General features: G+C 45.4%; 1 protein-coding gene across 6 annotated transcripts in view; it reads left to right on the top strand.

The window, feature by feature from the left end:
- plppr5 (phospholipid phosphatase related 5) overlaps positions 1-14537 on the top strand; it is a 45878-nt gene that overhangs the window by 18262 nt on the left and 13079 nt on the right. For 5 of the 6 annotated variants that reach the window (XR_002872350.1, XR_002872351.1, XM_023950172.1 and 2 more), the window contains exons 3-5: positions 8292-8542; positions 12043-12219; positions 13820-13954. Coding sequence is in view for 4 of the 6 variants with exons in the window: in XM_023950172.1 (XP_023805940.1) it covers positions 8292-8542; positions 12043-12219; positions 13820-13954 (563 nt within the window). In the remaining 2 variants the exon portion in view is untranslated. The remainder of the gene's footprint in view (positions 1-8291; positions 8543-12042; positions 12220-13819; positions 13955-14537) is intronic. The other variant, XM_023950173.1, reaches the window with a different exon arrangement.

Genomic DNA, 14537 nt, shown 5'->3' with positions numbered 1-14537 from the left:
ACGGCCGTGCAAAAGTCCATGTCCGGTCCACCTAGTGCGTGCAGTGTTCAGAAACTGGAGACAGGATTCAGTTGTGAAACCACTGCCTCTTTGTGTCATGGTGTCATGAGTTTCATCGAATTGAACTTTTTCTCACAGGGAGAAATTCACATGCTTAAATTTACTTCAATTTTATTATTTAGCCCAATATTACAACAGTCGTCTTAATGTGCATCAAACCAGTAATTGTATAGTAAACATAAATCATAACAATCATAGTTAATTTAATAGATAATGACTGAAATAAACTAAACTAAACTAAACTGGGCATCCCAACCTTAGACCCTCCTTCTCTGTAAGGAAATATTCTGTGGTTAGACAAACTCAACAAACAGCATGTAGCTGTATGTGTGGTATTTTCAATGCTTTGCTTAAACTCTCTCCTTTCATTCCAAAATTTAACAAACAAGCCAAATATTTGAGTTCTTTAAATCACCACTGGAGGCTACGGAGCCCGTGTCCTGACATTAAGATATAAAAATATATCTTGTTCCCACAGATTAATATCTTGTTCCCACAGGTTATTATGTCGTTCGCACGAAATACTATTACGTTCCCTCGAAATGATTATCTCGTGCGAACGCAATAATTAATCTGTTCAAACGCAATAATTATTCACGTCATTCACGCGGATATGCTCTCTGTACGCCAGCAAAAGCCGCTTTCAGCGGTGACTTCCGTGTCTCTGTGACCCATATTCGTTCAAAAAAGGAACATGAAAAACAAAAATGATCACTTTATTACCGTCTCAATGAATATAAGAAAAATATCAAAAGATTTATGATAACTAGGCTGCTTTGTCATACGATAGCTCCTGCTAGGCTACTACTAGCTCCGCCGCAGAGCTCTTTGATGTATGCCGGCATTTGGGCAACTGGCTGGTCGGTTGACAGACAGCCTATATTGTAGTTTAGGGTCGAATAGGAATAATAATATTCAGGACTTGTCTTTTATTAACTTTAGCAGTCAGTCGCTTTACATTCGAAAGCTATAAGGATACATGCTAACTGACTAGCCGATCATTGATCCTGTTATTAATTTACGTCATAGATTTACAGCAGACACCTTCACATTTCTGTCTGTGTGTGTCTCATTACATTGCATTGAAGACACGGAGGATGTTTAGAGAACAGATTTATTTCTTTTAAAGCGCACAGAAGCATCCATCGTATTCACGTTCACATCATCTGGTACGCCCTCCGGTCATCTTGCTGCATAAACCGCTTCCTGCCGCTACTTCCGTGTCTCTGTGAGCATTCAATAGGGGTAAAAATAAAAGCAAGAATGGTCGATCTGTTATTGTCTCGATGAAAATCTGAAAAATATCATATTAAGCTGGCTGCTTCGCCTAAAGCACTTACCTTTAGCTCGTAGCATAACAACAAAAGCAGTACGTCACGTTTCCCAGCATGCTTAGCGGCCAATCATTGGTCTTGTTGTTAAACCTTGGTCACAGGGACACGGTGATTGGCCAATGATTGGCAGCAAAGCATGCTGGGAAACGTTCGCCGTGAATAATTATTGCGTTCGAACGGATTAATTATCGCGTTCGCACGAGTTAATCATTTCGAGGGAACGGAATAGTACTTCGAGGGAACGCAATAGTATCTTTTGGGAACGGAATAATATTTCGTGTGAACGACATAATAATCTGTGGGGACAAGATGTATTTTATATCTTAATGTCAGGACACGGGCTCAGTAGGAGGCAGCTTTCAGCAATCTCCCAATGGCTCCTGTTCACAAATGATAATTGAGACTTTAAACCAAAAATAATAAATATTTACAGTTTGGCAGCAGAAACATTTTTGGATGTTCATTGGTTACTTGCCTGGTATCCCATAATATGCCCCTCCCACTTCTGAGGGATAGCAAAGATAGTCTGGTAAAGTAACAATCTGGAATTAATGTCATGTAAATATATGACAGTTATATAAATATGGTGAAATGCTTCAAAGGGCCTACATCATGCCAAATCAATATTTTGAGCTCTTAATTGTATTATTGTGTTTATTCCTCACGAAAAGAAACGCCTGTGGAGTGGAGTGAGCGAAGATCAGCAGAACGCCTTCCTTTTTTACGCACAACATCCATCTTTGCAAAAGTCCAGGGGCCTCATTTATAAAACTTTGCGTAGGATTTGCGTCAGAAGTGGCGTACGGATGAAACATAGGACGTGCGTACGCACAGAAATATTCGGAGTTATAAAACCGTGCGCACGCACATCCTACGCATCTTTCCCTTAATAAATCACAACCAATTCTAAATGCAGCGCAGCTTTTGCGGCTTCATGACACGCCCATAGTTGACCATAAATAGTCCGTGAAACGCACACAAATTAATATTCATTGATTGCGAAACCATGGCACACACAGAGAGGAAACGAAAAAAAAACGTAACTTCACTCAATGTGAAGTAGAAGTTATCGTTGGCGAGGTGGAAAAGAGGAGAAAAGTGTTGTTTGGAGGGCACAGTGTGGGCATTACTAATGCCAAAAAGGCACGTGAGTGGCAGACGACGTAAATGCTGTAGCCTCACAACCTCGGACCGTGGCCGGTCCGAGGGGCTGGGGTGGGGGGGGACCGGAGCGCCAGATGCACCGGCTGACGCGTGGTTCCTCCGAGTGCTCCTCTGTAACGCCGGGCCCAAAAGCCCGCAGAGGTCCAAAAGGACGGCTCGAGGAAGTCGGAACCGGCTCATAAGCCACTCGTCCTGGTTTTTATTTTTATTTTTTATTTTTTTTTCTAACTTGTCCTGTCCAACAGCTAGGCAGGCAGATGAGAGCTGAGGGCCTCTTGTGTTGGACATATTTTACTTTAACAAGAGGGGTTATTCATCTTCAGACAAACCAAAGGTATGTCTGAATAAACCCCTTTTGTAATTGAGGCCAAACTTTATTAATTTCAATCATGTCTGAAAATCTTTGGTGTTGGACCGGACGGAAAAGGAAAGAAGCGAAGAAGAGGGAGGGATGTCAGGGGGGGGGGGGATAGTGAGAGGGGGGGGTAAGACCATGAAGCAGCATAGAGCAGACAGGTTTACTGGTTGTTTATCATTACGGTACGGTTCAAATGTAGTACAAAAAGGGCGGGGCCTGTTCGCACACACTCAAATGTTATCAACACACCTGGGGGGTATTCCAGAAAGCAGGTTATGCTAGCTCCCAACGATAAGTTTGAGGCTAAGGAAGTTGATAACCTCAGTTTTCGGTTCCAGAAATGGAGGTATGTTTCAGGGTAGGTCAAGTTACCATGGCAACCCATGCTCTGAACATAACCTGGTCTGGAGCAGGTTTAGTTGAAGATTAGTTTGTTTACAGAGAGGTGAAGGAGCATGGCGTGTCCATTTGAAGATGATTTAGTGGATGAAGAAGCTCAGATAATACTTTTTCCACCATGAGAGGGTGATAAGACCACATATGGATGTTGGAAAGATAAACTTTTTTACTTTGATCTAACTTAATTATTTGCTTCAGTTAAGATAAATCATTTTTTTGTTAGGTCACCTTAAAAATAACACATAGATTTCAGACAATTATTTTCCTTTCGTTCAAATTAATTCAATTAAGTAGGTGTAACTTTGATGCTGCTGTTAGATCGGCACCGCAAGGGATTCTGGGATATCATTCCCTTTGCCTGTCTGGACGGATTTGGGTTTAAGTGTGGGTTTTTTACAAAATGTGTTTAGTTGTATAGCTGTTTTACCGTGTTTCACCGTGTTTTGCCGAGCTATTTTGTCCTACTATAATTAAGTCTCTGCACCATGAGTGAGAGTAAAGTAGAGGATGATGAGTTTAAATAGCACCTCTACCATCCAAACCTGTTATGACAGTGATGGAATATTCTGCGATGAATTTTTGCACTCCGTGCATTTTTTTCCGTTCTTTTTATTGTTATAAAAATGAGCATATCTGCCGGCTCAAACTTAGACATATGAAAGTTCAAGAAATATAAGTAATTAAGATGGAAAAAAGATTAATGAAGTAATGTGACATTTAGTTAGATAAATACGTAAATTTGAGTTGTATAAACAATTATTGAGTTTGAATAAATTTAACTAAATTACCTTTCAGCCGTGTTACTTTTTTGATGGACTTATAATTTTTAACCGCCGTCATTAAAATCTCAGACTCCGTCTCACTTCCGTCTCAAGTGTCGCGCTTTCTTTTTTTTTTTCTCCACGCGTTTCCATGGTGACTCCAGAAATCGGCGATCTATTGAGAATGTCTTTATGTACCGTGCGTTAACCCAGGGTTACCAAGTCGAGCGTAATTACGCCAACTCATATCCGGTCTTTTGGAACCGACATACCCAGAGTAAGCAAGTTCAGGCGGATTTCAGCCAGAGTTCAGGCTCAAAGTCAGGCTAGTTTAAACATGCTTCCTGGAATACCCCCCAGCTAGCTGCAAAAAATGTTCACATGTCAACATGTACACAAAACAGATAGTGTTCACGAACGCATACCTATGCCTTTAAACCAACTAGTGTGAAATCTTTCATTCATTCAATCATGCAAACTATTAGTGCAAAGGTGAGCTAACACCTGTGCTCAGGTGAGTGTTTATGTTCTTCTAAAATGGATGGTGGAATGTGAAAAGAAGGAGGAGGAGCGCCCAGCCACCCCCACACCCAAACCCCCGCCGCAGCAGCAGCGGCAGCCGGAATTCCCCCAATGCCACACGGGAACAGGCAGGGAACAACCGCCCCCCGGGCGACCAAGACCGCCACCCAGGCCAGGGCCAGCAGGACCGCCGCGAGGCCCACAGAGCCAGAGAGCAGGGAGGCGCGGAGGGAAAGAGAGCACCGCCCCAGCCCAGCCAGGAAAGCAGCCCCCCCGCCGCGCCAGAAGAGCCCAACGCAGGGCCCCACCGGAGAAGGACGCCCACAGCCCCAGACGAGCACCCCACCACCACCCAGGAGTTCCGGGCATCCCCCCGCCCCAACCCCAGGTACGAGCCAGGACCCCCCAAGTGAGACCCGCTCCGCACTCCAGGCAGCCACCCACTCGGCCCACGGTTGGTCCAGGGAGGAGCAAGGCAGGGGCCCGCCGCCCCCGCCCAGGAGGGGGGAACCCCGGGGAAAAAAGGGTGGCCCACAAGGGGTGTTATAAATATGGCCCGACCAGGCTCGGCCACTGTTGGAAGTTTGGCGGGGCCCAGCGCTCAGGGGCAAGGAACAGGACCCACCCCCCAGGGACACGAACACCCCCGGCTCAGGTGTAATATGAACCCCCCCACCGTGCGGAGAGAGCACCGCCGGGCCCAGGGAGCCAGCACCCAGGGGACACGGCCGCCGTCGCCAAGGGGCCCGCACCCCCCACCAGGGAAGGGGTAGGGGACAGTGTGATGGCTTTTGCTATCATAAACTCGTCACATGTTGTAAAAAAGACAAAACAGGCAGAGAACGATGAGTGTAGGGGTTGCAAAATGTGTGTGCGTGTATGTGTGTTTGAGAGGGTGTGTGTGTGCATGTGTGTGTGTTTATGTTGGAATGTATATATTGAAGGGGGAGGGGTGTGTGTATTAAGGGGGGTGCAGTTAAAATTGGCGAGTAGGGCACTAAGGGGACATCTCCTGATTACTCACAGTGATGTCCCCTCACCCTCGTCCTCGTTTGCCAGCACGTCTTCTTGCTGTCTAAAGATGCGTTCACTCCTAATTCTTCCATTTGCCACATCTTCTAAGAGCGCAAGATCAGCCATTGTGCGTCATTACCCATTGTGATGGAGCATTTTTATTTCCATCCATTTATTACATCTGACAAGCTACAGATGTCGGTAATAATCGACGTGGAAATGGGAAATTGATCAGCGCAAATGTAATTTCTTGTTGCTTTCTGAATGGTTGAGACATACGCCATACATTGTTTTATCAAAAATAAAACAAACTAAAGGCATATGCATGAATACCATAATTCTGTAGCTTATGAAGAAATGTTTTACTATGTAAACAACTTTCCCCAGTGGACAATTAATACATCTGTCCGTCCGTTCGTCCGCACACCCGCACCTCTATCTGCTCCGCCAGACGGACACATTAACGAGAATATCAGTTTTGTACATTATTTCGTTCTGTTAACTATATTACTTATGAGGATGAATTACACAACATGCCAATATTGCAGAACATATTTCACTTTTCTTTTTCCAAATAAGTGTTCATTTGAATTTCTGTTGTAATTTTCGTTTGATTTTTTTGTTTGTTTCACTGCTGATCGATCAAACGGGTGTTCGTGTAGGCTGTTAATTGTAAGACTTGCTTTGTGATGTCTTCATGTTATTTCTGAGAGGCAGTATTGTCATTTTCACTTTCACGTGTTTCTTCCATCTGCCGACGGCGTCGCCGTTTCTCATTTCACCCGTTTCTGTGCGTACGCCTGGGTCAGAGCTTGCGTGAAGGACCGCACATTTTCCCGTCAAGTTTGCTTTTTATAAATATCAACTATTGCGTAGAGAGTGGCGTACGCCTTCTTTTGTGCGTACGCAACGTTTATGAATGAGGCCCCAGATGTTTTGTTTTCATGAGTGAAACTCAGACACGCTGTTGAGAGCGACTCCATGATGATGTCATGAAGGAGAGAAAGGCGGGGCCACTTTATCTGCCTTGAGCGCCCCTGGCGGCCATCAAGAAAATGCGTAAATTAGCTGCATCCTTGAATGAGCTGCAGGGTCGAAAGTCTGTGACAAAAGTAGCGGCTTATAGTCCAGAAAATACAGTAGATTTAAAAAGCACTTTGGGCCTGGAAAAAGATGAGAAAGTGCTTTAAGGTCAACGGCATTGACTGTGAGGAATTGAAAAAGTTTATCATATTGTTGAAAAGGTCCATAGCTGCTGGTCATACAAGTGATTTCATGTTCTCTGAGGCCTGTGTTTGTTCCCCACATTCAAAGCTGGTAATCGAAATAAACAACTTTTAATAAGTTAACCGTCCCGATAACGATTGGAGAGTCCAGCACAACCGTCTTTCTCTGGTTGTTATGATACGCCCTCGTAGTTTCTGGCCAATGACTGAAGAGATGTTTAGTGACATGGTCCGCATGCCGGTCTGATCACAGACCAAACGCTAGATTCTGGACTCGACCCAGAACAAATTAAGCGGCCCGATCCCGATCAAAGGATTTTCCCAGTCTGAATATACCCTAAAAGTGCCACAAAAACAGTGAACAATATTGTTTAATCGCAGAGGCACTGTCCCTGGACAAATGAAAATGTGGGCTGGATAAGGACCTACATTCAGAGTTATGGGCTGTTACCCCACCAGGCTGCTCAGAGCAGTAGCATGCATGGATGCACAGTCACCGTGTAGCTGCTCACTGTGTGACACAGACAAGCTAAATGACATTTCTGCCCTACTAAGCAATTGTGGTGGTTTGTCGTACCGTGTTCCCAAAGCCAGCCATGATGAAGAGGCAGAGTCATCCATAAAACACACAGTAGAGTTTTCCTGTTTGGAAAGTGGGAGGAGTTTGGGAAGCACGCGGAGGCTGAGTCCCACCATGCTTGACAAAGCCTGTTTGCTGCTTGTTAGGCAGCAAACAGACCTGTCAGCAGCACCCCCCCCCCCCCCCCCCCACATGCACACACACACAGACACACTGTGAGACGGTGATGATTTACAGAGGAAAAGCAGCGTGCACGCTTGTGATGCCTTTCTGTCGCTTTCATGAGTGTTCCATGAAAATGTCCCTGAAAGTTGAGTTTGGATTTGTCCTCAGCGGAACAAACACTTGGAAATGAGGGAAATGCTGCAGGTATTGCCTCCACAAATAAAAGCTCTTGGCGGCTGATGCGTGACTGCAAGCTGCAGGATCTTTCCTATATTTCAGGGAAGACGTTTCTGTTGGAGGAGGCAGGAGAGGAAGGGCATTTTTAAGCTTTCAGTCCCTGAGACTTGAGTGTGAAGCCAAAGCTTCACGCGGGTCCTGCAGACAGGCATTGTCTCTTTGCTGGTCTGCAGTCTGTGCTCAGAAGTTCTAAGGTGTTTTGGAGTTCCACTGGGAAGAGCAGCAGAAATGTGCTGTTTTTCTGAAGTCTTGACCTAAACTGCAGTTTTACAGTGAAGAACGCGGTCAGGCTGCAGGCTGAGCAGCCAAAGCTCAATGTTCTGTGAGACAGATGATGACCTTTGCATGAATGTACATGTTGATTTAAAAACCTTGTGACAAACATAATTAATGGTGTATTTCAGACCAAAACAGCAGCATCTTCTGTCCCACCAGACCCCTCTCTAAACATGGAATGTCTTCTTTTTCCAGGAGTGTACGCCTTTGGCCTCTTCACTGTTGACATCTTCGTCAATGCAGGGCAGGTTGTGACGGGGAACCTGGCGCCCTACTTCCTGACAGTCTGCAAACCAAACTACACAGCGCTGGGCTGCCAGCAGGCCCTCCGCTACATCAGCCACCAGGATGCCTGCACGGGGAACCAGGAGGACATCTTACGCGCCCGCAAGTCTTTTCCCTCTAAGGAGGCCGCTCTCAGTGTCTATGCTGCACTTTATCTGGCTGTAAGTTTGCGCTGTCACTCAGGAAGCCTTTTCTTAGAATGTGTGTGAAGTTGGTTCTCTGGATTTGATTGCATCCCGTAGGGGAACAGCGAGCTGCATAGAAACTTTCACCAAATAGTTCTGGATTTTCTCTCTGCTTTTAACTCTAATCAGTGATTTCAGAAAACAAAAGGTGTTGATACCTATCAGATCTTTTAATCATTATTAATATTAACATTTCCTCCAAACTTTTGGACGTCACAACAGCAGCTTCGTGGGTCGGCGTTCTACATGTTTTCCAACTAGCCTGCTATTCTAGCGTCACACACCTGGCCACACACACCTGAAGCAGGTAATCAGCAGCAGATGAGGCAGCATTTCTGGAAAAGCAGCAGGGGGCCGGTCCTCAAGGCCCGGAGACGGACACCCCTGCATGAAAGCATTCGTTTTGGAACGAGTTCCCCCTGACTGTGGTTCTGAGGCACCTGCAAACAACTAAAGCGAGCTTTTACCTAAACATGTGGCCTCAGTAAAGGTCACACGGTCACATAACATTTAGCAACCTTGTCATGCTTCACCAACAAACACCTGAGACAAGACTTCTGATCCACAAACAGAACAGAGGAACTGGAACGGTCCTGATACCTGCAGAGAACATGCATGTGACCCATAAAGCCATGAAAGGAAGACGGGTCAAGTCTGAACTACGACCTCAGGAGAAGGACAAACTGGTTGCCTCATTGTTGCCATAGAAACCGTTGGCTAATTATTGCCAGATTCTGTAGACTCTGGCAAAACAATCTTCTGACCTGAGAAAAGCTTTAGATGTAATCTTTTGACTGAAATCTGTGCATAGAACATTCACCGTGCTCGGAACAGCTTGGGTCTCTGCCCCCGTCGCTTTTCTTTGTCTGTCAGAGCATCTGCTCAATGCCCATGAGCAATAGACTCATGGCTTTGGACCATGACTGACTTCATGCACAATAGGGAAAGCAGATTGCCTCTGTTATGTAGGTCAGTCAACAGAGAGCATTGTCTGGATTTTACGGAGCATCATGAGCGCGGTCAAACACAAGCCACCAGCCCAGAGGAGACGATGATCACTCCTTTCAAACGCTCATTGTCTCGGTCATGTCAGCAGTGTCCAGCCCTCAACTGCATGGACTGTGCAGCCGTTTGGCTGTCAGCCTCCCGTTCTGCTGCTAATGATGCCAGAGGACTGAGGTCAGAGCAGGAGGGCAGGTTCCTGTTGAAGCTGAAGCTGGTCAGAGATGCAGAGGGGATCCAGCCTCAGTTAGGAAAAACTGTGGATTAGTCTAGGAAATGTTCACCCATAAAGACCCACTCAAAGCAAAACAGGATTTCTCTCATGACGGAGGACATAGAAAAAGAAAATGAAGTCTGGAATAGCATTTCTGAGTATTTCTTTATTTGAATTGTTGGGAATCAGGAGCAGATGAAAACATGCAGCTGGAAAAAGCCTGTCCTGTGACCCATGTGCTGCAATCAGTGGGCCACAGTCTTCTTGCTCTGCTCCATTCTGATCATCCACCTGCAGACAAATACATCCATGAACGTCTTTGTTTTCCTGGTCTGAGCTGGAATCTGGATCAGAAGTGATGTCAGAAGTGTTTTTTTTTTCTTTTCTTGAATTGATCCGGTCTGCGTGTTCTGTAGTGAAAACAGTCTGTCTGCAGTGAAAGCTTTGCTTTGACGTCACCCTCAATGATAGATTCAAATTCTTTCCAACCAATGATAAAACTTGTTTCCAAACATTTGGACAAAATGATCTGAAGCTGAAATGAATCTGTGAATATGGGCCAAAATAAAAGAACAGCCTGTGCGTCACTCAAAGATTTACTTTCAAACAGAATCTATAAAAGGAACTGCTGAGAGGAGCACAACTGTACGATCAGCAGAAGGTCCTGAACGTGGGATTAAAGAGGAGTCCTCCTACTTCGTGCAAAGGTGTTCCATGAGGGCCCCTAACAACCCCCCCGCGGGTTTGTCCTAAACACACTGCAGCACCACATGATGCAGAGATTTGAGGCTCTGGCTGGAAACCCAACACACTTTCTAGTTTCTCCAAAGCAGAAAAGGTCTGAGCTATTTTTGCATTAAGACAGAGACAACCCTCAATGTCTGCTGGGAAAATGAATTCAAAAAGCTTTCAGGAAGCATCATAAGCTCCAGAAAAAGGAGGGTCTCAATGAGGATCTATGATGTAAAATGATGCTTCAGCAAAAACTAGGAACAGACGTTTCATCTGTTAAAATAGTAATAATCAAAATACTGAGCTTTACACACATCCTGTTTACGTAGTGACCATAAAATATGCCCAGACAATAATGACATGAATTGAACAGAAAACTGAGATTTCATTGGAGCCCGCCCTGACGCTTTGCTGTGGAGTTGAATGAAAGGTGGTCCTGAACAATGCAGTTCAACATTAGCGGCCTCCTGCTGCCTGGACCCACGAGCCAAGCAGGTGCGGGCACAACCACTGAAGGCGCACAAAGGAGCAGAGCACGGTGCACGAGGAGGGAGGTCACGTCTCTATGGTTAGATGCTTCTTCTTGCTGCCTGATCAACTGCAGAGCCTTTTAACTGTAAATGAATGTTGGTGCAGCACGTTTTGCCTTTCATGACATGTTGATGTTGTAAGGGGCAGCTGGCTCCAACAGCCCACAGCGCACTAAAGATGCAGTTCCAGAATTGCACCAAATCAGTATTTTGCACCAATTCCTTTACATTGCAGCTCAAATTTGTTCATGTTTAAAGCAAATCATTAGGAGGGGGGGGGGATTCCTGTTTTTCACGTGTGTTCTGGAGGTTCCTCACAGTTTATAGCATAGTACGGTTGAATACTCATTCTGATTGGCTGCTGGGTGTGGATTAAAAAGTACAAAACGCACAGGGATTACCGCACACCTAAAAAAGTAGTTCCGGTCACCTAGCTTAAATGTTCTGTATCACTGCACTGGCTTCTTTAAAACAAACTATCTTCATCCTCTGGACAGAAACAAGCGGTCAGAGGAGAACTTTCTCTCTAAACTGATGCTTCATTTAACACATCATGATCTTCAGCATAGATATCGCTGGACTTTGACTGCAGCGTAACAAATAGCCCGCTCGTGAAAAAACGATCCAAACCATAAAAATAACAAGAATAGAAGGACTAAAAACTGGTTGAATATTCATTTCTTTTGTAAGTGACCATGGTATAAGTGGGTTACTGGCCTTGGATGTGTGCATGATCAGAACTAATGCAGCAGCGGTTCTGTCTTCCACCTCGTGCATTCATTTCTGATAATGCACACGTCGTCGGCCATGAACCCTTACTTACGCTCGTTCACCAACCAGATAAAGTTTTACGCATCCACAACGACTCAACAAGTATTTGATTCCCTTTTTTAGAAACGTTCAGTGACTTTTAGCTGCAGCCGACTTCCCACGATGAAAGTCTTTAGAAATGCGAGGAGGAGGAGCCCAGCTCTGACCTTGGCGCTGTCCTCTGGCAGATGTACGTGACCTACACCGTGCAGGCCAAGGGGACCCGCCTGGCCAAGCCCGTGCTTTCTCTTGGACTCATGTGTCTGGCATTCCTCACCGGCTTGAATCGCGTCGCCGAGTACCGCAACCACTGGTCTGATGTCATCGCGGGCTTCATCATCGGCATGGCCATCGCCACTTTCCTTGTGAGTGAAACCCCCCAGCACCAGCACCACCTAACAGCCTGCAGGTTCTGAGTCTGTATTTTTAACCCACTTCTGAGGTTCTTCTGTCGTCGGACACGGTTGTGTTTTTAATGAATTCAGTTTTCTAGAGTTGATTCTTCAAAAGCAGATCAAACCTCATTTACATGTGTGTGCGCCATCTTTCCTCACGGATGCGTCTCCATCATACAGGCATTCTGCAGAACCTCAGCCTGTGAGTCAACAACCTGCAGCTGATGTGAGGGAGGGGGGGAAGATGATGAGGGGGGGAAGATGATTAGGGCTGCACAAAACTCGCAATATGTGATATTAGTGGTTAATATTGCAATAACAATATAATTTGCGGTATATAAACAAATAGCAAAACAGTTAAAAACATAATTCCCATTTCAGTGCATCAGATTATTATATTATACTCCAAATGATACTCATCGACATAGGAGACAAACATCTAACATAATAGGCCTCCATCCGATTGGTCAAATGCATAAAGGCATTTATTTGATTCGTTAAATGCCTCAAGCTGCCATAAGATTGTTTTAAACACATTTAAGGTTTACTATTTATTGCGATTTTCTGCGTCTTTTGTGATATGCATATTGCAGAGGTGGAAATTGTGATAATGATAAATTTCCATCACAGCATATCTGTGAAGTGTCCTTCCTTTCGTAGCAGAAAAGACTTGGTTCTTGAAGATGTTTGCTCTTTCTCTGGCCAGTCAGAGCTACTCTGACTGCATGTCCAGAGTTTATGGAGGGGGGGCAGTAAGAATGGTATAAGTGGGTCATCTGGAAACATAGGAACTCTGTTATGAGCTCAGGCTCATGTATCAGCATTAGTGCAGACAGAACGATGTTGTTTTGTAACTCAGAGGAAAAAACCATCCAAGCACAAACATCATTTGTTGTTCTGGACTCAAAACACTCAGACTTTTCTTCTGTTTTTACTTAGGAAAATATATTCATTGTATTGTTTAGGTTCTGTTAGTTAATAATTCTTTTGCTGAGATACAAATAGGAATGGATGAATTCAGACGTAGATGTATATGCACTGGTTGTTTAGATGCAGAACCCTTAAAGATTTAGGACTTTATAGTTTTTTCTCAAAGCAGTAAATGTTGCAGTAGACTCAGTCATTATTTAGTGGTTTATTAAAATATGCAGACTTTACCCATCACACCTTTTCTGCTGCAACTCAGCTGGCTCCTAATCACACACTGCATGCAGTAAAAGACATTACTTTTTACCCACAAGGCCGTTTATAAAGTGCCCCCCCCCCCCGTGCCTTACTGAACTCCTTAATGCCGCTGTCCAGCTCGCATTCTCAGATCCTCCTCTTCCTCTTCCTCCTCCTCCGTCCATCTCACCATCTGTTGACAGAGAGGATTCATCCGCTCAGCCCCTCAGTATTGCTTCATTTTCCTTCTGTGGTTTTGGATTGTATGTTTTTTTACATGTGTACTATTTTGACCGTGTGCCTTGTGAATCGAATGTACGGCTATTATTGCAAAGTTAGGGAGCCAAACTTTAGCTGCGTCCCTTCCCCTCTGCAGGGTGTGAGCGTGTCCTGCCTCTTGTTGTAGGTGGTGAGCGTGGTCCATAACTTCAAAGGAAAGCTGCTGCTGAGCGAGGAGTCAGCAGGGGAGCGGCCGGCCGGCACAGCCGTGCTGAACATGGGCCGGATGGAGAGTCCTCTGGAGAAGTACATCGCCTCACAGGTCTGTGCGGCTCCACACAAAAACACCCCCGTCCTTTACCTCACAGTCACTGTCTTCACGCCATGCTGCCCCGTTACCTAGCAACGGTCCTCTCAATGTTACTCACTGGTTTAGTAAAATGAACCACTGACCGGCATTCATTCATTCATTCATTCATCTTCTTTACCGTTTATTCCCTTTCGGGGTCACGGGGTTGCCGGAGCCTATCCCGGCCACTTGGGCGTAGGCAAGGGATGCCCTGGACTGGTCGCCAGTCTGTCACAGGGTAGAACATCCACAATCACACACCCATTCACTCTCACACTCACACCTATGGACAATATAGAGTTGCCAATCAACCTATGAAGCATGTTTTTGGACGGTGGGAGGAAGCCGGAGATCCCGGAGAGAACCCACGCATGCACGGGGAGAACATGCAAACTCCACACAGAAAGGTCCCCCGTTGATGTGTTTTTCAGGTCCCCCAGCCAGGACTTGAACCGGGGGCCTACTTGCTGTGAGGCAAGAGCGCTAACCACTGCGCCACCGTGCAGCCCCACTGACTGGCATACAACAGGAAATTGTTTACTATAGTTACCATGGT

This window comes from Oryzias latipes, chromosome 20, assembly GCF_002234675.1.
Source record: "Oryzias latipes chromosome 20, ASM223467v1".
NCBI lineage: Eukaryota > Metazoa > Chordata > Actinopteri > Beloniformes > Adrianichthyidae > Oryzias > Oryzias latipes.
The sequence above is the reverse complement of the archived record's forward strand: the minus strand, read 5'-3'. Positions and strand labels throughout refer to the sequence as shown.